Here is a 26320-nt window from a genome sequence, read left to right as displayed (position 1 = left end):
ATTTTTTTATAGACACTACAGAGACAAGTGTTGTACATGTAACACAGCTGGAGAGAGATACCATTTTGGTGTGTTTGGATTGTAAGTTTTAGCATCAACTAAATATATACGTGTGCATATACATGCATACTGTCTGTCTTCTAATTAGGTCATATCTTGAAGATGAATTCTAGGTTGACATGTCCTGTTTATTGTCTAGGCTGCATAAAAATAGTGAATCTGCAAGGCAGGTTAAAATCCAGCCGCAAGCTGTCGTCGGAGCTCACGTTTGACTTTCAGATTGAATCAATAGGTAAGTTGGATTTCATCCTACCAAATACACCTCGAGTACTGGGTGCAGTTTTGGGGACCTCAGGATAAGGACATGACACTATTAGAAGCTGTCCAAAGGAGGGTGACCAAGATGATGAAAGGTCTCAAGGGCAAGATTTAGGAGGAGCATTTTAGAGAAGGCTGAAGGGTGAGCTCCTTGCAGTCCTTGACTTCCTCAAGGGGGGCAGCAGAGGAGGTGATGGTCTCTTTGGTGAGCAGCAATAGGACATGTGGAAACAGTGCAAAGTCCAGATGGGATGCTAGGAAAAGGCTCTTCACTGAGAGGGGTGGTTGGTCGCTAGAACAGGCTCCATATGCAATGCTGATTGGATGGGAATATTTTTAAGCCCCGCTCACTAAACCAGGCAGGTTCAGCAATTCCTGTGAGACATTTGGCAGTCTATGTGGGCAAATGCGGTACAATAAAGCATACATGTACCAATTTCAAAGCTGCAGTCATATGCTTTTGGTCTTAAAAGCACAAATTGACATTATGCCTCAAAACTGATTGCAGTGTTCTTTGTTACCAGTCTGTCTACAAGACAGCGTGTTAGCCTTCTGGAAACACGGCATGCAGGGAAGGAGTTTTAGATCAAATGAGGTGAGTACTGCATTTTGCTTCAAATTCTAGTTTCCATTATAAACATAAATGCATGATGCTGTTGTCTGAAAACAACAAAGACTAAAACATTTCAGTAACCTCCTAGGTTAGACATGAAGGCTGGGGTCTCATTCCAAGTGTTTCATAAGCTACAAACTAATCAGTGAAGCTATACAAAGCCACTGTCAAGTCAATACAAAGCAACTACAGACCAGGTCATGATGCCATACAAAATATCCAGGCCTAGTTCTTGGTAACCTTCATCATCTTCACTTTAAATTGCTTCCAAGCCAGTGTCAGCTCCTTAGCATCTCACAACTGGATACTGAAATCTAGGCTTTGACAGTGGTTGCACAACCCACTGCTAAGCATTAGCTTTTTGTCACAGTGTTGATTGAGTTGCTTGTTGGGATTTTTTTAGCTTCTTCCATGTTCCCTTTGAAGGTTTCAGTGCCCAGCTTTCACAAGGAGTATTTTGCATTCTCAGGATACAAGTGTCAGATCAACCTAAAGATTTATTTTCTAAAATTTCTGTGTAGTCCCTTTTTTCAGCCAGTTTGATGTGATTTTTGGTTATTAGAGAATGCTTACAGGTTTCATCAGCTGTTTCATCAGTGTCACGTGGGCTGAGAAATCAAGCTCATTATGGCTAATTGTATTTTAAGGTACATGTACAGTCACACACAAGCTTAGATACTTCACGTTGTGACATGACTACATTTATTTGTGCAAAGCCACAGGTGACCTAGTCTGTGCTGACAGTAAACCTGCTCTTTGGAAAGCTGGGCCAAAGACTGGAGTCAGACTACTTCTGATTTCCAAGTCTACAAATGGTTCTTGGGGCATTTGTACATATTTGATCACCAGGCAGCATTGTCTTTCTCCCAAGAATTCATAATGATCACCTGCAGCACCCAGCTGTTAGCACAGACCATGAGGAGGAGATGGTGCCTCCAGGTACCTTTCCACCTCTAGGCTCCTGCTCATGGGATTCTGAAATGCTCAGTGGATTACTTCACCCATTGGCACTCAGTAGCTGTAATCCAGTTGTTAGAGGACATGTCCCAGAGTGCTGCAGTGCAAGTGATGCTTTATACTCATTATGTAAAGCATAAGGAACACTGTAGTCTTGCTTTGTTATTGTCAAGCCACAGCCAGCACCTAAATGAGGAAGAGAATGCAAAACTAAGCTGTTGTCAGAAAGCAAACCACCCAAAACTTCTCTGTAGAACATGTCTAGGGTAAGCTCTCGGGCCCTGTTAAATTCCTTACCTCTCCTGGCTGTTCTACTAGCCACAGCTATTAAGAGAAAAACCCCACAAACCAGCCCAATTTCATCTGTAATATGAAAAGCCTGCATTATGAGGCTCAGATCTTGACCCATAATTGTTACTTCTGGGGGAATTTTATGCTATGTAGTATGTAGGAAGGAGTTACACGGGACAAAAACCTGAGCAACCCAACTTTGCAGCACGTTTGTCTTTGAAGACTTTATTAGTTCAGATTCCCTCATCTTATCATAGTTGGTCTAATTGAGGATGATTTCAGCTGCTTGTCAAATTATTTCTTTCTGCAACCATGACCTTCCCCAGTGTTTGATGGAGTGGGAAGAATGAAATGAGGAACTGTATGAGTTCTGAGATGATGCTCAACATTTAGGCCAAGACTCTGCAGACTCAACCCCACAACAAGCAGAAAGTAATTTTCTTGAACAAAGGGGAAAATTTTATTGTGAATTAAAACTCTCTTGCAAGTTCTCTGTGCCAGAAGTGAATTCACAGTGTCAGCTAATACTGCTAGCATCTGGGAAGGAGAGAAGGATCTCTGTTTTTTTTATTCCTGAAGAATGCCAAGAGTGGCTGTATAGAAAAAGAACTTTGTGAACAGTGCTACCTGCTCACACTGTGACTTGCTATCCCTCAGAGCATACAGTGGGCTTTGGTTGATTAACATGATGTTTTCTTTGATGCTTTAGTATTCATGTGATCATAAAGATGTATCCCACAAGTCCAAATCACCTGCAGTGAACTAGGCTCTCTTGCACTAGTTTGAAATCTGAGAGTACTGTGTTTTCACCATGGGCACGAGTACCACAGATGAGATTGTTTCTGTGTGAAGGTTTTCAGAATATGGACTTACTGCATCATTACTGTGACTAAGGATTTCAACCAAATGTGTTTGCTGTGTGATTTACCTGACCCATTTTAGATACCTACTCTGGAGTAAGTGAAATTGCACCCTGCAGACACCCATTTCAGTCGTGGCTGTAAAGGAAATTGCACTGGTAGCAGTGCTGAGCCCTGCTGTTGTGCTTGTAGTTGCTATCAGAGGAATTTACATCATGTAGCAGGAGTTAGAGAAGATTTTTATCTCTTGTTTAGAAGCAACAGTTGCATTAAATTCTGTAGTGGATTTAGAGCAGAAGTAAATTGGTAACATTAGTCATATATTTTTTTTTTTTCTCTAGGTTGATTTTAAAAACAAAATTGAAACACTCATGCACTTAACCTGCAAACACATGTCTTATTTTTATTGCCTAGATCACACAAGAAATTTCTGACAACACGAGGATATTCAGGCTTCTGGGATCTGACAGGTATGAAGAGAAATGAACCTGGCATGCTGAAACAATGGGTGTTCCTCCTACCCTGTAAAAGTTCTTTTTGCTTGTTTCTTGTGATGCCTTTTTTAGCCATCTTACTCATTCCTTTGTGTACATGTCTACCTTTAAACCTTTCAACTTATTTCTTTAAAGAATACAAAAAAACCCCAAATAATAAGTTCTTCTAGAAGTGTCTGTGGGTTTCCAGAAGTATTGATCCATGCTAGCAAACTCCTATTTGGCTGCAGCCCCAGTCTCCAGGAGTGTCATCCTTTTTGTGCTGTCATTTCTTTTTGCTTAACTTGGCAAAAATCTTTACTTTCAGATACTCTGCTGCAGTAGCTCACCAAGATCTACTTCTGGAGACAAATACAACAAAAATTTACATCTCTCTCACCCCTAGAAAAGAGCTCTACCTGTTGTCCTCTCAACATGACAGCTCAGATCTTGTAAGAGCTCTTGGCAATTCCCAGTGTAGCTGTTTCGGTGTCTGCTTTGCAGGACATTAATGCTGTGTCTGTCTGATCTGTCAGATACCAGCTTGTTAAGTTGGTAGCTGCTATTTTAGGAGTGTCCCTGACTTCCTCAACTTTCTCTGCCCTGCTGTCGAACTTTGTACTTCTGTAACAGCCACAAAACCAGCAGACATTTTGTCTTCTGGGGAGTGCATGCTGATGTGAAGGTTTCACTAGTAATGTATTCATATGAAGTGCAAAGATAGGCTTTAACTTTTCTTTTGGGAATTGCCTCTGTCTCATGCCATTGGCCATAAACTCACTCTCTTGTGGCATCTTGGAACTACCAAAAAAAGCTTCACATCACCTAAAGGCTTTCCCCATACTCTGCTTCTCCAAGTTTGATGTGCAGCCCTGTAATTACCTGTAACATCAACAGCAGTGAATGGTGCTGGGGCTTTATCAGCTAGCTGCCGGCAGTTTTTGCTGTCTAGGGGTTGAGGATTCTGCCTTACATGCAATACCTGACAGTTGTAAGGAATATCTCTGACCCTGAGAGCTTTGCTTTCTCTGTCCCAGTGGGGTGTGCATGGAGTTAACCTTGACGATGGCAGTTCTTAATTGTTGAGAGACAGCACAGTTCAATTTAAGAACGATTCTGATTTCACAATGGAGCATGACATTGCAAAAAAATGCCTTGGAAAAACCATATCCTCTTCCCCAAGTATGGCTCCATCTATTTCTGGCTTGAACTAATAGTCTCCCAAGTCTGAGACAATGTTTAAAGACTTTGCACTGCAATAAACATTAACTCGGGTTTCTTCAGATACCATTTTGCTTTGCAGCTCTGACATATTTTGTCCTTGAGCTGTGAAACCCTTTTTGAGTAACACATGGCATTTCCTAGGATGTTTACAGGAACTGGAGTTCTGAGAAACAAACAGAAAATTACATCAGTCTGATAAGAGCTTGTGTGTTGCTTTCTCCTGGTGAGCAGGGAATGCCTCATGGCATGAGGTTTCATTCCTTTTGTGGAGTACACTGGGTAAAAAGTAGGTTTCCTGAGTGGTAGTTTTGAAGCAAGCAACCTCTCCTTGGATGAATGCACAATAGGTAGATTTGAATTCCCCACAATATACCTTTATTTCAGGGTGTTTCTTGAGGAGAATTCAATCATGAGCACCCTGGTCCTTTTAGCAGTTTTTGCCTAATAAAAACTATCTCCACTAGTTTGTGAAACAGAGTTGTGATTGCTAATTTCTTTCCTTTGAAGAGAAAGGTGTGATATAGGGCATCCCTTATGGTCTTTGCACTTGTAGTGTAGCTCCAGCTAACCCAGGGTCTTGTCTCCAGTGCTGACCAAAAGTCGGTGGCAAGAAAAAAGTAAGGGAGAAGACTGTGCATGGCAGTCCTTACCTGGAGGACTCTCTCAGCCTGCAAGTCTCTGGAACTTTCAGAGTTGGAGAAGGTTTCTGTGGATTTATGTTACATGGCCTCAGGGAAAAACTTACAAATGCTCACAAAAGAGTCAGCTTTGGTGATGCGTTATGTCCAGTGGCAAAGGGGAGGCTAATGCCTTCCAGAACTGGAGCATAATTAATGGGTGAGCCTTGCAGACCTCTTGGGAAGCACGAGCTCGGGCAATTGGGAGGGATGGACCCTCTTTGGAAGTCCCCACTGAAAGGAGGAGAGGCAACAGGCATATATTGCAGCAAGAGAAACTCCAGATGGAAGAATGAGGGGAAAGCAACATGGTGAGGCTGGTTAAACACTGTAGTAGGAGCCCAGAGATGCTGCAGGAGATTCTTGGAGTCCTTGTTTGGACAAGACCCTAGGCTAGCTTTGAGGTTAGCCTCTCTGTGAGCAGCTTTTGGACTAGAGACATCCAAGGGAAGAGAGAAGACCTCATGCCGGATGGATCCTGGGAAAGAATCTTTCCTGTTCTGTCCAGGGATGTTTTTCGATGAGTTCTTACATGACGTGGCTTTTCTCTTTTTCATTTTAGGGTCGTGGTGCTGGAGAGTAGGCCAACAGATAACCCAACAGCCAACAGCAATTTGTACATCCTGGCAGGGCATGAGAACAGTTACTGAGAAGAGTGCCTGGGAGGCAGCTCACCGTGTCCAGAGAACACTCCTGCTGCTGCAGCAGCGTTCGTGACTGGCTGAAATTGCACAAAAGCTGCAGTAACCCTACTTCAGTTACTTTATAATTTATTGTGGCATGAGAGGAAAATGAGAATTGTTTGTGGTATGGACACATAAGCATTACGATACCACAGAAGTGCTTAATTTACTGTTATGTAATCTTTGTACATACGCAGTATTTTTCAGTGAAACTTCTTGCTGAAGCCCTCCACTGACTTTCTGTAGATAGCAGTCCTCCTGTTAAGTACAAGTGTCTTACCTGTACAGATGTAAAAGTCACTGAGGATGCGAAAATGAAATCGGGGTACTATTTTAAGGACTTCTCGTGTGTTTATTATCAAGTGGGATGCTAGGAACAGATACAGTACAGTTAAGAACACTATTGTATTTTATTATATGTAATTTACTAATACAAATAAATCTTTACTTTTAGAGATGGTAACCAAGGCTGTAATCAGATTACAATCTTGTTTTAATTTTGATGCAACACACTGGTGTTCATGTTTGCACAACGTATTGAGATGTGATGTATTTAGTCACAAAGGTAAGCTGTGACTTTGTGGATATGACTTAGGCTTCCAAGATCCTTTTTGGTTTTTTAGTTCACTTGTGTAGTTTTCTTTGTGAAACAAACCAGTTAAACACCTGTATTTTTATATTTAATTAAAATTCTCCTTACAATTACTTCTCTATGCTTGAAAACAATACTTTCTGGATGGGTGTCAGTCCCACACTAGTGGTACCTGCGATAGGTGTTTGAATTATTAGTGTATACAATGATAAAAATTAGTATTACTGTTTGTCTTACTAAATGGTTTCATATCTCAATGAATAGGAGCAACATTCCACATTGTGGAAACAGCTCAAAGATGTTGCCATTTTGACCTTTTTGGTTTTTTTGGCCTTATAACCATTTTCATACTTTTTCTTGATTTAGGATGTTAACACATGGCCAAAATGATTAAGTTACTACCTCATTCAAACAATACAATGCTTACTACACATCAAAAGAACTTAGTTTTGATCAGAAGTATTTTTGATTGCTATTTTCCAACGGGAGTATGTAAATGCCAAGTTTTAGCAAAATGCACACATTTGACTCCTTTTTTTTTGTATATGTTTCTTTATATTTTATTGTGATAATATACACTAAAACCAAACTAAAGTGATTTATGGCCTGCATTATTGTTGTGATTGGTAATGCTTTGAAAGATGTTCTCTAATGTATATAATGTAAAATAAACTTTTTTTAACATGTTGTTGTACAATTAGATTATCACCTGCACTAATTTTCCACCTAAGACTTAAACTGGAACATGCTGAGTTTTGAATTCTGCTATTAAATGTTTGTGCCAAACACAGAAGCTGGGCATTTCTGAGTGTATGAACAGTCAGGCCTCTGGAGCTCAACTCAGTTTAGGCCAGCACTTGAGGGCAAGCCTTTAGTATTCAGGCCTTTAGGCAATGGAGATGTGTATTTAAGATAAGTTTGTCTGAATTCCAGCTTGTTTGATTTCTTCCGTCACCTAATTTCCCCCCTCTGTTGATTGCAAAACGGGTTTTGTTTTGGGTTGGGTTTTTTTTTCTCTGCAAAATGAGTGAATATGATCTGGTGGAGGCCAGTGAGGAACCCCAACTCCCCCCTCTTCAGGCAGGAGAGGAAGTATATCAGCTCGTGCTGGGGGCTCCGGGCGGAAGGCGAGAGAGTTTAGGCCCAGACTGTCCAATGTTTGCACCAACCAAAGAGAGCACCTGCAAGCTCACATTACCAACCTCGGCTTTGTGAAGGAAAGAGGTGCTGTAGCCTGTTCACTGGTATTTAGGAATCCTGGCATCTTCTGCTGGCTTTGGCTGAGCTAATTTTCTTCCTAGTAGCTGGTATGGGGCTGTGTTTTCAATGTGTGCTAAGAGCAATGTTGATAACACAGAGATGTTTTGGTTACTGCTGAACAGCACTTGCACAGAGCCAAGGGCTTTTCTGCTTCTCCCCATCACCTGCCAGTGAGTGGGCTGGGGCTGCACAAGGAGCTGAGAGGGAGCAGGGCCAGGCCAGCTGACCCCAACTAGCCACAGGGCTATTCCATACATTATGCTCAGCATATAAGAGCTGTGGTTAAGAGGAGGAAAGGAGAAGAGGTAGGTTCAGAGTTGGAGGGATGTTCAGCATTGTGATATATTTGTGCTGGAGCCCTGCTGTCCTGGAGATGGCTGAACACCTGCCTGCACAAGGGGAAGAGGGAATTAATTCCTTATTTTGCTTTGTTTGTGTGTGCAGCTTTTGCTTGACCTATTAAGCCATCTTTATCTAAAACCAAGAGTTTTCTCTCTTCTACTCTTCTGATTCTCTTGCCCATCCCAGCTAGGGGGAGCACGTGAGCAGCTGAGGGGAGATTAGTTGCTGTCTGTTTATAGCCTGACACATTTCACCTCCAAATGGAGGGGCTGCAGAGCAGAGCACTGTGTTGCACATAGTGGGAGGCAGCTGTTAAACTTCAGCAGATGGATTTTTCCTTCAAGGCATCAAGTGCAACAGCTCTGCAGTCTATGCTGTGATAGTGTCCATGAATATGCAGGCAGGCTCTTAGACAAGTGAAAAGCTCTGAAATGTGAATATTCCTGCTTTTCATCCTTGTTCCAGCAAGCTCAAAGCAGAATTTCAGCTCCTTCAGACAGCAGTATCTGGAGGAAAAATGCCTGAGGCAGAGCTACAGGCTAAAGGCAGCTCTTTCTTAGAAGCTCCATCTATTACCTGCTTAAGTACAGCTCAGCATGTCCAAGAACATCTTCTGTCCTCAGAGCACTTCACAACCACTAATTAAATGAGCCTCCCCAATCATGCATACCATTCCTGCCAAGTGCCTGTGTGACCAGTCATTAAGACAAAGGCAAGCTCATCAGTGTCAGTCCAGGCAATCTGTGTGGGTGCTTTACCCCACTGGGCAGCTGGTCCTAAACCTTCCTTCCAGTGACCCGGTGAAGGTTTTCATACTTCTCTCTCCCTCCTTGTGGTCTCCAGCAGCAGCTCTCTTGTTTACTCTTCTGCTCATCACAAAGCAGAGCACAATGATTTGCTTTAATCTTCAGCATTGCCCTCTTCCTGCAGCCCTGCCAGGCCCCGCAGACCACTATAGACTTTGTCCTGTTCAAACCACTGGCCTTTATTTGCATTCCAGCTTTGCCTTTTCTGAACTTTTCCAACAACCAAGCCTACGTTTCACCCGTGAGGCTGTTCTTATGGTTCCTGAATGTGGTGTTTATCAATCTGACCTTAGTGCCCCTGTGAGGTGATAGGTGTCATTCTCTCAAACAGGGAGGGACAGAGCTCTCCAGGGAAGAATAACACCACCCCCTTGCCTCCAGCTCGGAGCAGGTGCCTGTCACAGGTAGATGCCTGGTCACCCTGGCAAGAGAGGCTGGTGAGGAGCTGGCAGGGAGCTCCCTGGCACCATTTCCCCTCCTGGGTCCTGACCACAGGCCCTGGCTGAGTCTTGGTGGCGGCAGGGCTGGGGCTGTGTGGTGGGCCTGGCGGGGTGCAGCCTTTCCTCTTGCCAGATGAAAGAGAATCAGTGCTAGACAGATCAAAGTAGCCCTTGCTGGTTAGTTAAGTTGTACTGATCAAGATAATCTCCTTTGCAAAGAACATCCTGGAACCTATGGAGTCAGAATGGACGCGCTCATTAGGTTTGTGAAGAGTAGGCCAAGTGGGCAGAGGAGCCAGGGCAAGTTCAGTATCCCTAACTGAGCTACCTTCCTTGTGCTGCTAAAGAGCACGCCCACAGGTCAAAAAGCCCCTTCCCCTGGGCACGCGTAGGTGTACAATGCTTATGTGAGCCGTGTTATAGTCGTATGCTAATCACCAACCAATCACTGCAATGAGGGGTTGTGAATTCGGTAACTTTTGTGTATATACCGCCGCCACAGCAGCGCGGTGTGCGCGGGGCAGCGCCCGCGGCCCCCGGCGCCTCCCGCCGGCAGGGGGCGCACGGCGCGGAGCGGGACGGGGCGGGCGCCGGCCGCGGGAAGGCGGCGGTCACGCGTCGGCGGGGCGCACGCGCCGCCCGACCGCGCACGCGCCGCCGCCGCGAGGCGCCGCCGGAGCGCGCATGCGCCGGGGCCGCGCACGGTGCGGGCGAGGGCAGGCGCCTGGAGAGCGCGCGGGGAGGCGGCGGCGGCGGCGGCGCTCGCGCTCCGGGCGCCCGACCCCGCCCCTCGCGGCCTGCGCGCCGCGTGACCCCGCTCCCGCCGCCCCCCGCCAACACCACCATCCCCCCCCCCATCCCCCAGCCGGGGCGACCACCGAGAGCCGGGGGCGGGGAATGCGGCAGCCGCCGCCGCCTCCTCCCCCCGCCGCTGCTGCGGGCCTGCCGCCGGCGGCGGCGGCGGCGGGGGGCCGTCAGGCCTCCTGCTGAAGGGCACCGAGCCCTCCCGCCGGGGCCTCCTCGCGGCGCCCGGCCCGGCCCGCCCCGCCCGCCTCTCCCCGAGCGGGCTGGGCCCGGCGGCACCATGCAGGCCCAGCCGCTGCTCTACGAGTTCTTCAGCGAGGAGAACGCGCCCAAGTGGCGGGGGCTGCTGGTGCCCGCCCTCAAGAAGGTGAGGGGGAGCGGGGTCCCCCGCTGCGGCCGGCAGGGCCTCGCTCTGCGGCCCTTCGCGGCGGCCCGGCCTCGGCGCGGGGTGGGCCGCGGCCGGTGCGAGGCGGCGGCCGAGCCGGGGCAGCGGGGCCGGCCGGCGCTCTCCGAGCTCCGGAAGCGGCTTCAGGGCTCGGCGGCCGTCGGTCGTTGCCACCGTGCCGAGCGGGTGTCTGCGCGGCGGGTGCCGAGGAGGGGGGCTGCCCCGGCGCCCCTGCGCAGGGCCCGGCGGCCGCGGGAGCCGCGCCGGAGCGATGCTGTGACAGACGTAGCCATGTCGATAAAAAATGGTTAAAGGACGAGGCGGGTCCTTGCCCCCCTTCATAGAGAAGGAAACAAGTAGTGCTGCTGTGGGTTTCTGCTAGGGTCCCTTAGTGCACATAAGTGACACGGCTCGGGGGGGATGGTGCTGGTGGATCGTGATGAGGAACTGCTGAGAGAATGTTGGTTAATTAGCGTTCGGGCTTAATGGCTTTTAGTTAAGCTTCTCTTTAAATACTTTTTTGCTGAGAACGCTTCAGTAGGACAAACTGGCAAGTCTTGCTTCCTCGGGATGGTGAAGCTTGCGCTTATGGTGTGGAAAGAATTTGTTTGGAAAAGAGGAGGCAAAAATAGTGAGAGCTTCTCTTCCACTTCTGCAACCAGAGCCCAGAAAGTAGAAAGTTTAAGAAACAAGAGGTTTCTGACACCGTTGCTTGAACTGGCTTCAGGTTGCAGAACTTGATGCATTTTAGCATCGCTAAACAAAAGCACCGTGTTATGAATCTGTCTGGTTACAGTGATTAACTGCAGCTTTTGTGGAAAAGACTTGCTCCTAGGGCTAGTTGAACTGTTGCATCCTCCGTCCAGTATGGATCGGAAGTCTTGAGTGTTGCAGTTGTACTGGTTAATATTTCTTCTTAATCTCTTCTCATAATGTATTGCCTTGCTTTTCTGGGTGTGCTCTGTGAGGTCTGCAACACTGGTGTCATCCAGTTCTTGGAAGTCTGTTTGCTTTTCTCATCCATAACACGTACTGTCAATGTCTTATTGCTGATGGGGAGTCCCTTCTTTGAAACAATACTTCTACACTATCTGTACAACTCATTGCTACTTGTGGTCCTTGTGAGCACTCGGACAAACACCTGACTGAAACCTGCTTGCAAACCGGAGCTACACAAGGTCTTTACCAGCGAGAGCCTATTCCTTTGGAGGATGGTTTATTCCATGGTTTAGCAGAGGTTTGCCACATTTGGAATGAGGCTCAGCGCTAACTACTGGAGGATGTTGAGTAAGGATTTGAGGCAAGTGGGAGCTAAGACTTGGGAATTACTCGCTACATCTGAAGCGCAAGATTTCTTCCCGGTGGACAAAGCCGGTTGTGGAGTCACCCTGCATTAAAGATGTATGCTGAAGGAGTTGGATAAAGTCCTTGGAGGGAAAAGGACTTGTGGAGTCTGAAGTCAACAGAGAAAGCCAACGATGACAAGCTACCAAGGATGACAGTCTGGGCCTTGCAAGGTATGGTTGTCTTGGTTTTGCTGTGCTGTACTCTGTTTCTTAACTGTGGGTAGAGGGGTGGCAGGAGTGAGGCGGAGTTAGTTCTGAAAGCTTCACACTCAAACTTGCAAGTGTCTGGCAGGTGTTAACTCTTAACCTCAGTTCTTCATGAGATCGCCACCTGCTTCTTGTCTTTTCTCCTGTCTTCTGCTACTTACTATTGCTGTCCCTCTAAAAAGGGAGAAGCGAAGAATCTGTCTCCGTTGTCACCTGCTTAACTGAACAGCTGAATACTTGAGTTACAGGGGCAGATGAAAATATTATCTTAATGGCTTCTTCATTAACGGAGAAACCAAACTGAATATTTTATTATGTTGGCTAGAGTGTTGCCTCCTGAAGAAATGAACCTCTCATAGGTGGCAGGTAGAACCGTGAACACCGCAGCATCTTGCCTTGGCAATCATCTGCTGTTGTTCATGAGGCAGGTGTGATACTGCAGCTTTGCAGCTGATGTGTTTGAGACACTGACCCCTTGTATCGCTAGTAAAGGCCTGTGCTGTACCCAGAGGCCAGCCTGTGGGACTAGTAAGGTCAAGTGGCAGCATATGCCAATGAGGTCGAAGGGCAGAACTGTCCTGGAGGAAAACTAGTGCTTTGTGTGCTGAATTGCCAGAGCATGCTATCTCAGGAGGAGTCAGATGATCTGAAGCTCCTGTACACCTTATTGTTACATCTTCCCCGTTTCCCCTATTAGCTGACCAGGTACTGAAAGTCATCCTCAGGTAGTGAGAGTGACAGCAACTGCTTTCTGAACTCCACCTCGAAACTAGGCAGATGCACAAATAGAATTATGATGATTCTTACATAGCTGGCAATGAGATTTAATAGTTTGGGAAGACCTATGTTGTATTTAATATCTCCAATGAGGAGAGTGGCATTTAATTTAACATTGTTGAAGTGTATAAATACCAGGATGGAGTGTTTGCAGCTATTGGGGAAAGCTGCCCTACGTGGACTGAATTATTAAAATGCCATGGCCTTTTTGTAACTGTGAGTTGGCTTGTAATGTCAAATTCAAACTAGGGCCTTGCAATCACTTTCTTAAAAGTTAGATGTTGTTGATTCATTGCAAATAGCTTTCTTCTTCCCCAACAAGTTTTTTTGATTGTACCTTTTTTTAAGCATGAACCAAGAATACATAGTAAGAATAAATCTCTTCCTACATCGGCAGATTCTGAGGAGAGCATGCCTTGTATTTCATTAGACATAAACCTTAACAATAGAACTGTATTTGCATTGAACAGCTGCATCTGTAAAAAGCAGCTCTTTTATCATTCAGATCATCATGTAATCCCCTTTTCTTCTGATTCTCCTTCAGATGCTGTCAAGATAGACTCCAGTGCACTCAGTTAGGAAGAAGATGATGTGTACCAAGATGCTTCTCTGCCTGGTCACTGTTATTTTGAAGCAGCAAAAGAGGAGTGTTGCAGAGATCCTTGGCTGCTGACGAAATGTGATGATGAGGTGCAAGAAAAGGAAGTAAGAGTAGCAGCTGCTGTCTGGAATAGTAGTTGCAGAGATGGACAGAAGGTGAGAGGCCGGGACTGAAGATACAGAATTCAAGACACGTGAAACACCAGAGCTGTTGACTGGCTGCAGATGGAGATCCGTGGCTTTTCATACACCTTGGAAACTGGACTCAGAAGGGACATGTGGGAAGTGATGCCTCTTCCAACACCGACGTTCCTTTGCTAGTGAAGTTGTACATTGTATTCCGATCCTAACCTTTTGGGTGGTTTTTCCTGAACATCTTTCTTTGTGGCTTCATCTTGCTTACATATAACTCTTGTCTACAGTGACCTGCTTCTTCCCTGGTGTGTTGCTTTTTCCAGTAGAAAGTGTGTCACCCTTACTGATACCTTAACCAAGTCAGTGATTGAGAACGACAAAAGAACTTTCTTACCTTACAGACACTCCAGTGTTTGTGTACCTCAAGTTGTTTTGAATCAGATGAGCAATTAACAAGGGGGGAATTTGTTGTGGTCAGAATGACTGGACTAATATGGCTTGACAGCTGAATGGGATTTGCGTCCTTGGTTAAAGAAACCATTCCAGGCGATGTGCTTCCAGGTACTCCATGTATCTGCTGCTCAGTCTCCTGTGCATCTCATTGAGCAAAAGAGACTAGAAAACGTGCTTCAATGACTGCAGAGTGCTCGGGAAGCTGTGGCTGGCAGAGAGATTTCAACCTGACTTTTAATTCCTCAAGTTAATGACAATCTGGTTGCCACTTGCTGCTCAGAGTGGCGCTTCTTACTCATGGCACTGCTTCACTGCAGATGTGGAACATCCTTAATTTCTGATCCTTTTGAGTTCTCTGCCCTTCTGATGGCTATAGAGGATAACATGAAGATCCTCCTACAATTCAAGTCTTTTAAGTTATTTCATGTGCTCACTGGTGGAGTGTAGTACCTCTGCCTTGATACCTCAGGAGAAATGTTGGCAAAAATGAGTCTCGTGGCATTAGTGATTTGTTGAAACGTGGATCCAAGACATTTGTGTTTGGGTTCATTTACTGGATTTTTAGTTGATCAAGAAAACAAAACATGGGCAAGGTTGTCAAATACCAGTGGAGATGTACAAGAATAGAAGGAAAAAACTTATTCTGGAGTGAGTGTGCTGTGAGAACACTCATCTTTGCCAGCTGTACATAAAACATTTAATCCCAAAGTGTTTTAGTTGCGTGTCAGTAGTTTTGTAGACCTTGAGGGAATGTTACTGAATGACAGAATCTTAAGGGCTGGAAGAGACCTCAAAAGATCATCCAGTCCAACCCCCCTGCCAGAGCAGGAACACCTAGAGTAGGCCACACAGGAACTTATCCAGGTGGGTTTGGAATGTCCTCAGAGAAGGAGACTCCACAACCCATCTGGGCAGCCTGTGCCAGTGCTCCCTCACCCTCACAGGGAAGAAGTTTTTCCTTGTGTTTCTTTGGGACCTCCTATGTTCCAGCTTGTACCCATTGCACCTCGTCCTGTCATTGGCCATCACTAAGAACAGCCTGACTCCATCCTCCTGACACCTGCCCTTTACTTATTTGTAAACATCAATGAGGTCACCCCTCAGTCTCCTCCAAGCTGAAGAGTCCCAGCTCCCTCAGCCTTTCATCAGAAGGGAGATGCTCCACTCCATCTTTGGGGCCCTGTGCTGAACTCTCTCCAGCAGCTCCCTGTCCTCTTGAACTGAGGGACCCAGGACTGGACACAATATTCCAGATGTGATCTCCCAAGGGCAGAGTAGAGGGGGAGGAGAACCTCTCTGGACCTGCTTCCCACAGCCCTTCTAATACACCCCAGGATGCCATTGGCCTTCTTGGCCATGAGGGCACATTGCTGGCTCATGCTCATCCTGCTGCCCACAAGGAATGTTAGAGTAAAAAAGATGAAGTTGTTAGTGAAGACTTGCAGAGTTACCCAGTTGAAGGAAGTCTTCTCTGCCCCAGAAAAGTCTGTGGCCAAGTAATTTCTTCTAATAATCTGTTTAAACTGCCTGTGAAGGTTTAAAAAATGTTTAGAAAAGGTTTAGAAAAATACTTATGATCAGTAAAGTTTCACAGTCTCTGACAGTGCTTTAGAAACAGCTTGTTGTTGATCTGTTGTCTTCTTACAGCTTCTTCCATTTTATTACCAAAATGCTGCGGTGAACATGATGATTCCTTTCCTTTGGACACCTTGAGGAGAATTTTTCTGGCATATAGCACTGAGAACTGTCAGCCTGATTGTGTTGATTGTTGGTGATGATTTGGGAGCATTACTCTGGTGTTTTTGTGTAACTTTTTGTTGTTAAATTGAATTTTTTTCAACTTCACAATCGACATAAATTAGGTTTTTCCTCATGGCCGTGTGAGGAAGAGGTAACAGAAAACTGCTACTGAGGAGGTGTGATTTAGTATCAAACAGATAGTTAAATTCACCTTTCTTATCTGTAATCAAACACCTTTTCCTACTGCAGAATGAACTGCTGAGTGTCAGTCTGGACTCAGTTTGGGCCTAAGTGACCAGCCTAGGAGTTATGTTGGTCTCCAACTGGTCCAAGACTCTGTGGAGGCTGAAACTGTCTCATCCACAGTTCTTCAACTGAAACTTTTTTCTGGGTTTGGTCTAGGTCCCCATTGCTTCCCATGAGGCTTGTGATGGTGTTTGTATTAGAATTTATTATGCAGAGTTGGAAGGGAATGGTTTGAGAAAGCTTTAAATAAGTTGCTAAGGATTATTAAGTAAGATCAGATAAATATATCTCCATATTACTCATTAAGCATGTTTTTATTTTGTTTATTTAGACTGTCTAGATTTATAGTTGCCTAATTTTTAAGTTGTTGTCATTCCTGATGGGAATTCCTTGCTTTTGTTAATTTTAAGAGAAGGAAAAAAAAAAAGGCCAAAATAATCATCAAGGTCGTATCATAGGATTTTCCTGAAGTGCTACAACTTTTCTGAAGCAGCCACTGCTTGTCTCTGCTCGTGTTCCTAAACAGAGCATGAGAAACTGTTCAACAAATGCTGTCTCTGCTTATCCTCAAAAAGAATTCTGGTTGTTTCCCTTTTGAGAATTAAAAAAGATTGAGAAGATTGAGCATTGAAAAACAGTGATGAGTGAAAACAGAGGCATGGAGGCAGGCGTTTGTAGCTGATGTTGGTCGTATTTGCCCATTAGAATTTGATGGGGTATTTCAAAGAACTGAAGCTTTTGTGACAAGTTCTTAAGCTGCTCTTTTAGTAATTTCCCCTATCATAAGGTAGACATTTTCATGTGTGTGTAGGAGGGAAGGGGTGGCTTCTGTCATTATTTAAGGGAGAGGGTAAATGTTTAGATAAGAATCTTACCTAAGCATCACTGTCTGTTTTTATCATGTGTATTCCTAACATAGGGCTGTGAAGGATCTGGCAGGACTGAAACCATACTCCTGCTTTTCAGGGGTGATAAGGCAGGGTGGCCCAGTTTGGGGTTTTGTTTAAAATCTGGGCTGACTTTATGGGAAAGATGGAAAAACCCTTGTAACTTGATCTTTGAAGCTGGCCACGTGATGGTGTATGCTGGATGAGGGGATAGAGTGCACACTTAGTAAGTTCGCAGATGACACCAAGCTGCGTGAGAGTGTCGATCTGCTTGAGGGTAGGGAAGCTCTCCAGAGAGATCTAGACAGGCTGGATGGCTGGGCCAAGGCCAATGCCATGAGTTTTCTTAAGGCCAAGTGCTGGGTCCTGCACTTGGGTCACAACAACAACCCCCAGCAGCGCTACAGGCCTGGGGAGCAGTGGCTGGGAAGCTGCCAGGCAGAGAGGGACCTGGGAGTGTTGGTTGACAGCAGCTGAACATGAGCCAGCAGTGTGCCCAGGGGGCCAAGAAGGCCAATGGCATCCTGGCCTGTGTCAGGAACAGCATTGTCAGCAGGAGGAGGCAGGTGATCATTCCCCTGTACTCAGCTTTGGTGAGGCTGCACCTCGAATCCTGTGTCCAGTTTTGGGTTCCTCTCTACAAGAAGGACATGGAAGTGTTGGAGAGGGTCCAGAGGTGGCCTACCAAGCTGGTAAAGGATTTGGAGCACATCTCATATGAGGAAAAGCTGAGGGATGTGGGGCTGTTTAGCCTGGAGAAGGCTCAGAGGCAACCTTATCATGGTCTACAAGTACCTGAAAGGAAGTTATACCGAGGTGTGGGTCGGTCTGTTCTCCCTAGTGACAAGCAATAGAACAAGAGGAAACTGCCTCAAGTTGCACCAGGGGAGGTTCAGGCTGGATATGAGGAGGAATTTTTTTACTGAAAGGGCTGTCAGGCTCTGGGGCTGCCCAGGGAGGTGCTGGAGTCACCGTCCCTGGAGGTGTTTAAGAGACGGGTGGATGTTGCACTCAGGGAAATGGTCTAGTGGTTGACAGGACTGGGACAAAGGCCAGACTCGATGATCTTAAAGGTCTCTTCCAGCTGAAATGATTCTATGATTCTGTTTCTTCTCTTACTAGATCTTGCATCTTACCCAGTCTTGGGAAATGGTCATCTTGGGCCTTGCTTTGAGTCCCCTCAAATAACACTTTCATTCTCAGTCAGAGCCTTTAGATACTGCAGTAGTGCAGATACTAAAATTACATGTTTTTGTGATAGTTGTACACCAAGCTATCCTATAATTTTCCTTGTTAGTCCAGTTGTTTTCTTGCTTTTGCTCATATGACTTTGAACCCTAAATGATACTAAATCTTGAGAAGCAATGAAACTTATTTACTACCTACCTAATATAGATAAATGACTCTGGCAAGTCCATGGCACCTCATGATGTTTTCCTCTGCCAAGGTGGATATACTACTAAAGCAGAGCTTGATAGTGCCAAAAGACAATGGCCTTTGAGAAGAATGATGTAATTGCCCTCCAAACATAAATGCTTAGGAACAATGCTTGGAATTTTATCTCCTGAACTAGGAGTAGGTTATTGTTGTTGACTCTGTTTTGGCTGACTATGGGTCCTTCCTTCAGGGGACAGCCTGATGTGGTATTTCTGTTTGTTTGTTTATTCTTAGTCCTGTAGACTCTGTGTTACACACCTAAAGAGTTATGTTGAGGCTACCTAAGTCTACAGTTTGTTTTCTTGGTCAAGGAGAAAATAGAGCTGCTCTTTATCACTCTGATTTATCGTACTCTGTATTTTTACTGTTGGATTGACTTTGTATTTCAAGAAGTGTTAGATAATCAAGTGCTAGAGTATACTATAGGCGAAAGGTAATAAAAGTTAAAGACAACATCTTCCAGGCAGCTGAGATCAGCTCTGATCTTTAAGAGAATACTTCTGCAAGTCTTCAGTTTCTGGTGTTAAGATGTTCCAAGCTGGCACAGCATTTCAGATGTGTTTGAATTGTAAATGATGTATGGGACTAGTGGCCATGCTGTTACTCAGATACCTTCACAAACAAGCTCTGTAGCTGTTCGTGGTGAAGTTCTTAGGAAAAGTGAAACTGATGGCATAATCAAAATAGTTGCATTAGCTAGTCAAATGGAGAGAAGTTCTCCTGTTCTGTTTTTGCCAGAGTGCTCTAAGTTAAAAGAACAGTAACTTCTGGAGATAGACTTTTAAGACCTGCTGCGTAAGGGTATGCAATCTGCAAGAAACTAAATGCATGATCTAGCATATTTAAGTCTCAGCAGAAGTTAAATGAGCACCAGGACTATGCCCAGACATGAAGTTTCCAAAATGAATGTGTGCAGACAAGTGGATTTCTATTTGAGGCTGTTGTGTGTTTGAACTTCATAACACTTAATTCTTGGTATAACTGCAAACAGGAACGAAAAGTCAGGTGTGAAGTGAAGTAATTGTGGCAGCATTATTTGAATATAGACATGGGTTTGATATTTGGATGAGACAGACTGTTGGGCTTTGATTGACAGTGATTAAGCTTTTGTGTTAGTGATTGAGAGAACTGGAGGCATTTTGGGTTGTGTGCAATGGAAGGGTGAAATGATGAAATTGGGGCCTGAAAGATGTGTTGCAAAAGTTGGCAGCCAGCTTGCTCTGGCATAATGTTTGCCACCAGCGTAGGATTGACATTAAACTGCCTGTCTGATTAAACTCTGAAGCACTGAGCCTTGTGTGCCTGAAATTTAAACTGGTTAAGACTCTGCTGTTTTGTGAACAGCACAAATGCCAAGGAAAGCTGTACTGGAGGCTTGTTTCAGAAGTTAAGTGACTGACTGGAAAATTAATGGGATGAGCAAAGAGGATCATGCCCCACTGGATTTACACCAGTGAGAATCTACAGGACCAGACACTTAGGACATAAAGTAGATGTATAGAGACCAAACATTCAAAACATCTGAATGACCATTTAATTCCAGGACAACACTTGGTCATTTTTGAAGAGATTTTTACTCTAGAGGCTGACATCTTTTTAAAAAAATGGATATGGAAACAAAGTTCTGAACTGGTTGTATTTTAATGAGAGCTAATTGAGAATATATTAAATAATTTCAAGAGTAAATACTGCTGAAATAATTGCTGGGTTTGTAGTGCTCTCTCTATGAAAAATGTCCTGTATTTTGTTATTATAGATTGAGTGATGGACAATGAATGGCAAAAGGGAGAAAACCCCATGCCTAAAATGTCTGTGTCTAAATGTCAAAAACCACTGTGCAAACAGTGATTTAAGAGTTGGGGGAGGAAGATAGATGTGTGCAGGGTTTTTAAACAGGTTTCCTAATTTCACTGCTAAGCAGCATTATTTGCTTTCTTGACTTTAAATGTCACTTGCAGCAATCTGAGTGCATTTTCCATTTGAGATTTGTATTTTTAGCAGGTGTACATGAGTGTTTCACTCATGTTTGTGTGGTGTTCCTTAAAGTGGCAATGCTTTGGGTTGGGTTTTCCTGAGCTGTTTGGCTCATTCTTCTGTCACCTTTTTTTTTTTTGCAGGTAAAGCATGTGATTTGAGGAAAAAAAGAGTAAAACTGACAGCTTGAATGTTTCTTTTTCCTTTAGGTTCAGGTGCAAGTCCATCCCAAACTTTCCTCTACTGAAGATGCATTACAGTATGTGGAGGAGTTAATTCTCCAGTTGTTAAATATGTTGTGTCAAGCCCAACCAAGAAGTTTTCTGGATGTAGAGGTATAGAGAATAATTATTACAAATCTGTAATCACTTGAACTGTTACATGAAAATGTATTAATAATTTCACAGTGTAAAAAGGAAAGCAGTAGTTATGTCTCCTTATGTAGCAGAACCTTCTGCATAAAGCCTACTGGGTTACCTAATGGCTGATTTTCCTATCAGTTGAGTTTGTTACTCAATGCACAGTAAAACTATCTCTGAACTGTTTTACTGTCTAACAGCTGGGAAGTGTGACTTGTGTACATAAAGCTGATTGGTTCCTTTCAAAAGGCCTTTTTTTCCCCACTGATACTGTAAGCAAACTGTAGCTGCTTAGAGGCTCTGTGGGCTGCTTCCTCAGCATGGTGATTTACACTGATACAGCCCCCACTGTCCTGGAAATGGGAACAAAAATAGTTCATCCACTTTCTCAGAACAAGTTGAGGAACACTTCTTTCTGCTGTGTAGAAACTTCTCTTACAATTGCCTTTTCAAAGATCTACAACCTTTGTTGCTCAGAAAAGCAGCCTGATGTTTGAGAGGGGGGTTTGATCTGAGAAGAGTTTCTCCTAAGAAACAGATTAGTTAAGCTTCAAAGGTTCTATGATTCTAAGGCCATGAATGTCTTGGTAGGACTTTGTGCTGAACCATGATTAAGATCTTGGTGCTGAGCTACAGGCTCCACGTACAGTGTGCCTGTTGGTTTCCAGTACTTGGAGGCTGTGCTTGTGCTGGGTTAGGTAACAAACCAAGCTGCAACTTCCTCACATTCTGAAAAAGTGGACTGATGGCAAAAAAAACCCAAACACATCTTAAAAAAAAAGATATCTGTCTCTCAGCTCAAGGTTCATGAATTTCATTCTTCCTCTTCTCTTTTGAACACCAACATCTCTAATGGTGTTCCAGTGTCTCCTTTAACGGCTGGCCTGTTTTGCAACATCACTCTGGTGTGGCAGCTCTAGAGAAGAGGTTTGTGGAAGATTGTTTGATGCTGTGTTTTAAACAATGCTAACAGGAAACTCAACATGCAGTGTTGCATTAGGACAGTCTTATGGCTCTGAAATAAGGATGAGAAATGCAGGAATTAGAGATGATCAGGCAACCTCAATTTGCCTCCTTTGCATTGATACATAATGATATTGTCTTTAATTTTATGGTCGTACCCATTTGTTTTTCCCCCAGGACACTTTCATTGTTCAGTCAGCAGTCTGGGGAGTGAATTGATGTTAGTGAAGGTGATTCTTTTTCTTTTGGTAGGACCTCTGCTTTATTTTTGCAGAAATGTCATGACGAGGGGAGAAAAAGAAAACTACACTTTGGAAACCTAGGTGCCACATTTATAGAATTGTATTCTGTCCCAATTTTTGGTCAGAAAGATGGTGGGGTTTTGGGTACTTTGCCCTGTACAAGCTCTTTGTAAGTGGTCATTAACTTCATCTTCCTCATTTTGTGGTTGCTCAAACAGGGGTCATATTTACATAAGTGAGCACTTGCAACTGAAACAGTCAGTGGGAACTGTGGGCTGAAAAACTGAAGTGTGAAGTTATCTGAGAAATTAGATTTCTGACATCTCTGAATACCTGCCCTACCAAAAACAGTGAAGCTTTTGAACCTCCAGAGACTTGGGTGTGAGTTCCAGCAGTTGTTCAGTGCATGGGAAAGTGTAGGTGTCCTCAGTCCCCCTGACTACTGGAAAAAGTAAATAGACTCAGGCATAAATAGTCCAACTGTAGACTATGAAGCTCTTTTGAAATTACTGGATGCTGTTGGACATTATCTTTTCCTGTTACATCTGTTGCCATCATTAGAAGAGTGTGTGTGTGTACACATACTGGATCGTGTGCTGAGCAGTAAGGTGAAACAGAAAACTCACATCTCCTCATTCAGTGTACCAGTCCATACAGAGAATAAAGTGTTAGGTTAAAATACAGTCATGTATTTAAATGCTGAATTACCAGGCATGTGCACAAGGGGAACAAATTGTGCCTGCAATGACAACTGAATTCTGTCACTTCTCAGACTGTGAGCGCTAGATCGTTCTGTGATAATGATACTATGATACAGCCTTACAAATGTGGTGAGCAGCAGGTGCCAAAATGATGACATTTACATGTGTTACACAAGCTTTTACAGTTGAAATACTAACATTAGCAAACATTCCTTTGTTAAGTAATGGAAAGCAATTTGCTAATGTAGCTCGTTCAGATTGTGCATTTACCTTGTTTGTGTTTTTTTAAGGATCGTGTTCAGAAGAGTTTCCCCCATCCCATTGATAAATGGGCAATAGCTGATGCCCAGTCTGCTATTGAGAAGAGGAAACGAAGGAATCCTTTGTCTCTTCCAGTAGAAAAAATCCATCCCTTATTAAAGGTAAGCAGTGATGTCATCATGGTTTCACAATGCTGTTAGATATTGACACTTTTGTTTCATGTGGTGTCTGTACACTGCCTGAGATGTAAACAAAAAGAGTTAAGAATATCTCTGGTGTTGCAGCTTTAAGTGTTCCAGTTCAGTTAACTACATATATGTCTTTTTCACTTAAAAATTAGTCTCCTTTGGACAAACAAAGCCAGGAACTCATTTGCTATGAATTTGACTGCTTTTCTTTCATTTTGTATGACTAAGAAAATGCTCAAGAAACTTCTGGAAAACAGCCCTAAATGTTTCAGTGAGGTTTTTGGGACACTGGTTGACTATTATCACTTCCACAGTTAACTGAGCAGCATCTACAATGTCACTTGTTTCTCTGTATCCTACAGGCTACTCTGTTTCTATTACTAAAATAGACTAAGGCTATGGTGTGCATTTCATCAACTGAGTAACGGTGAAACACTTTTTTTTTTCCTTCTTTCAGGAAGTTCTAGGCTACAAAATTGACCACCAAGTGTCTGTTTACATAGTGGCAGTATTAGAATACATTTCTGCAGACATCTTAAAATTGGTTGGGAATTATGTGCGGAATATAAGACATTATGAGATTACAAAGCAAGATATTAAAGTGGCAATGTGTGCTGATAAGGTAAGCCTGACTCCTGTTTCTCATGTTAACAGGATGTTTTAGATAAGTTTTGGGGGGACAGTGTCTATTCCTTATTGAGTACGTGGAGTCTTCTACCTTCGAAAGAAGAAACTGCAACTGTATTTTATGGTGCTAATAACAGAACAAAGCTAGCAAAAGGCTAATTGAGCTTACAGAACTGTTGCTTGTGCTTATTAATAGTTAAGTCTCTCTTCCTTTTGATAGCACTTACCTAACCTCACCAATGTGTGAATGCTGTAAAAATTACTGTGAAACAGCACTAACTTAAAACTTAACCTTCTTAAGCTGTGACAGTGGAGACTTCTTTCAGAGCTTGAGAGAAGGCAGCTGAAATTAAGCTTTGGTGTTCTCCCAAAATAAATAAGACTGTACTGCATGTGAAAAACAGTGTTTCAGTGGTCCAGCATTTTAAAACAAAAACTCCACCTGCATTAGCATCTCAGCCCAATCCTCCTCAGCGGTCCATATTTTTATCTGTAGATAGTGGTTCTTGTAGCTTCAGAAGAATCATTAGATTCAGACAGGAATCTCTTCTCAGCAGCTGATGGAGCAGGATCCCCTGTCTTTCAGGTCCCTTTGCACTCCACTGTGGCCACCTCATTAGCATTTCAAGTTTTGCATTACTTAAAACACAAAGCTTTAAGTTAATCCTTTAAGGGGTGGGGTTTAAGAATCTGTAATCTTGCTGAAGACTAGAGATTTACAGATTTATTGCCTCTTTTCAGTGTTTTGTCTTGGTCTGTGTTAATATCTTTGGTTGGGATGGTCTCTGGGTTTCCATGAATGCTTTTGTCTATTCCTGTTTGCATTTTTATTTCATCCTTCTTTCTTTACTCTCTCTTAGGATATCTTGTGAGATCTTGAAGAGTTAAATACTTCTGTCAGGACAGTAGCCTTGGTCACTCTTGCTTTTGGGCATGTCTGCCCAGGCTATTAAGACAAGATTTGAAGGTGTATGTTTGAATATTTGCCATAGAATAATATCAGGAATGGATGCTGTTGCTGCATGCTTCTCTTTATCCTAGGAAAGGTGGTGAGCAGAAGAGCCATGATGAAGTTGCTCTAGGAACTTCCTTTGTGTTACATTGGAGGAACTCTTTGATATGTACACAAAAGAAACTCTTGAAAGGCTACAAGGCAAGCCTATTGTACCGCCTCAGCAGAACAAACCATAGAAAGTGCTCCCAAGGCATCTTTTTCCTAGTTGCATCGACAAACTCCATAGTATATTATGTTCATACCCATAACATGTTTTACTTGGTTTTATTTTTTTGAAACAGAACAGCCAGAACAGTTTCTTGGCTCTGTGTGCAGTTCTTTTTCTCAAGCACTTTCACACTTGCTTTTGTGCCATCCATCCATCCATCTGGAAAATGTTGCCTTGTCTGCAAAAAACAAAAACCATTAAAATGCAAGATGGTTTTATTCTACTATGTGCTCATGCTTCTTATTGCTTTAAATTATATATCTGGCATATAGCTGCTTTAATTGGGTTCTGTGGATTTCATAGTAGTGAGATATGCACCTTGTGAGTACAGCTTGAAGTCTTCTAGCTCAAGTATGTGCTGGAACTGTGTCTGTGAAGTTGCAGATGCTGGTGCTTCCTTGAATACCTGCATTATTCCACGTAATTTCTTACAGTAGTGACCCTATAATGTCCCATTCCCTAGAATTAGTTAGGATTTTACTTATAACCTGAGTTCCATGTACATTCACTGTCTTGGAAAGATGAATCACTTTCTATTCTTAGCTTTTGAAGAAGTCAATCTTAATGCAAAATGTTCATTGTTCTGCTTTCAGAGAAGATTAAGACCAGGGTCTGTAGCAGGGACCCTTGACTCACTAAGAGAAAGAACCTGCTGTGTGCCCATTTTCCTCCTCAGTAGACCTGTATATTTTTGAGGGTGAAGAATGACTGCTCTAGGTAGGTGTGTTGCATCCCATATTCAAACCTGGTGAACCTACCAGACCACCTCTTGAACTCAGAGATCCTCAAGTATTCTCTTGCAGAACAGTTCCTGTGTCTAAAATGAATAGACAACACCTTGATTAACTGGCTTGTCCTCCAGAGAAACGCCTGTAACATGCTATACAGAAAGAAGACTTTTACTGTGAATTCCAGGGTAAATGTGATGTTTGCTGTGGCTCCTTCAGAAGTTTAATTCTAAATCTCCAGTTTTATGATTATTTTGAAAAGCACTTTTTCATTCTATTTTATGCCATGTTAAAAACTCTAGTTCATGGTGGCAGTCTTCCCTCCTTTGGCTCTCAGAGGAGTACTTAGAGCTTTGATCCTGCAGTCTTTTCCTCAATCTTTTCAATGATTGACAGCAGTCATGTCAGTCTCTGCAGTAACATTCGTAGGTTGCCATGGCTTCAGCTCCATCTGTTCAGAAGAGACGCTGGCAAGCAGCACTTCTCATTTATTTTGAAGTT

General features: G+C 43.7%; 2 protein-coding genes across 8 annotated transcripts in view; both read left to right on the top strand.

The window, feature by feature from the left end:
* MAP4K3 (mitogen-activated protein kinase kinase kinase kinase 3) overlaps window positions 1–6801 on the top strand; it is a 77835-nt gene extending 71034 nt beyond the window's left edge. For all 6 annotated transcript variants that reach the window (XM_061989128.1, XM_061989127.1, XM_061989126.1 and 3 more), the window contains 5 exons: window positions 13–81; window positions 200–292; window positions 843–913; window positions 3454–3509; window positions 5976–6801. In XM_061989128.1, the coding sequence (XP_061845112.1) occupies window positions 13–81; window positions 200–292; window positions 843–913; window positions 3454–3509; window positions 5976–6063 (377 nt within the window). In that variant the 3' untranslated portion in view covers window positions 6064–6801. The remainder of the gene's footprint in view (window positions 1–12; window positions 82–199; window positions 293–842; window positions 914–3453; window positions 3510–5975) is intronic.
* Window positions 6802–10407: 3606 nt separating this feature from the next.
* The window catches only part of SOS1 (SOS Ras/Rac guanine nucleotide exchange factor 1), a 52641-nt gene continuing 36728 nt past the window's right edge, over window positions 10408–26320 (top strand). For both annotated transcript variants that reach the window (XM_061989122.1, XM_061989121.1), the window contains exons 1-4: window positions 10408–10707; window positions 20737–20862; window positions 23083–23214; window positions 23699–23863. In XM_061989122.1, coding sequence (XP_061845106.1) covers window positions 10621–10707; window positions 20737–20862; window positions 23083–23214; window positions 23699–23863 — 510 coding nt within the window. In that variant the 5' untranslated portion in view covers window positions 10408–10620. The remainder of the gene's footprint in view (window positions 10708–20736; window positions 20863–23082; window positions 23215–23698; window positions 23864–26320) is intronic.

The sequence above is a fragment of the Colius striatus genome, chromosome 2 (assembly GCF_028858725.1).
Source record: "Colius striatus isolate bColStr4 chromosome 2, bColStr4.1.hap1, whole genome shotgun sequence".
Classification (NCBI taxonomy): Eukaryota; Metazoa; Chordata; class Aves; order Coliiformes; family Coliidae; genus Colius; species Colius striatus.
Note: the sequence above shows the minus strand (reverse complement) of the source record. Positions and strands in the feature narration are given on the sequence as shown.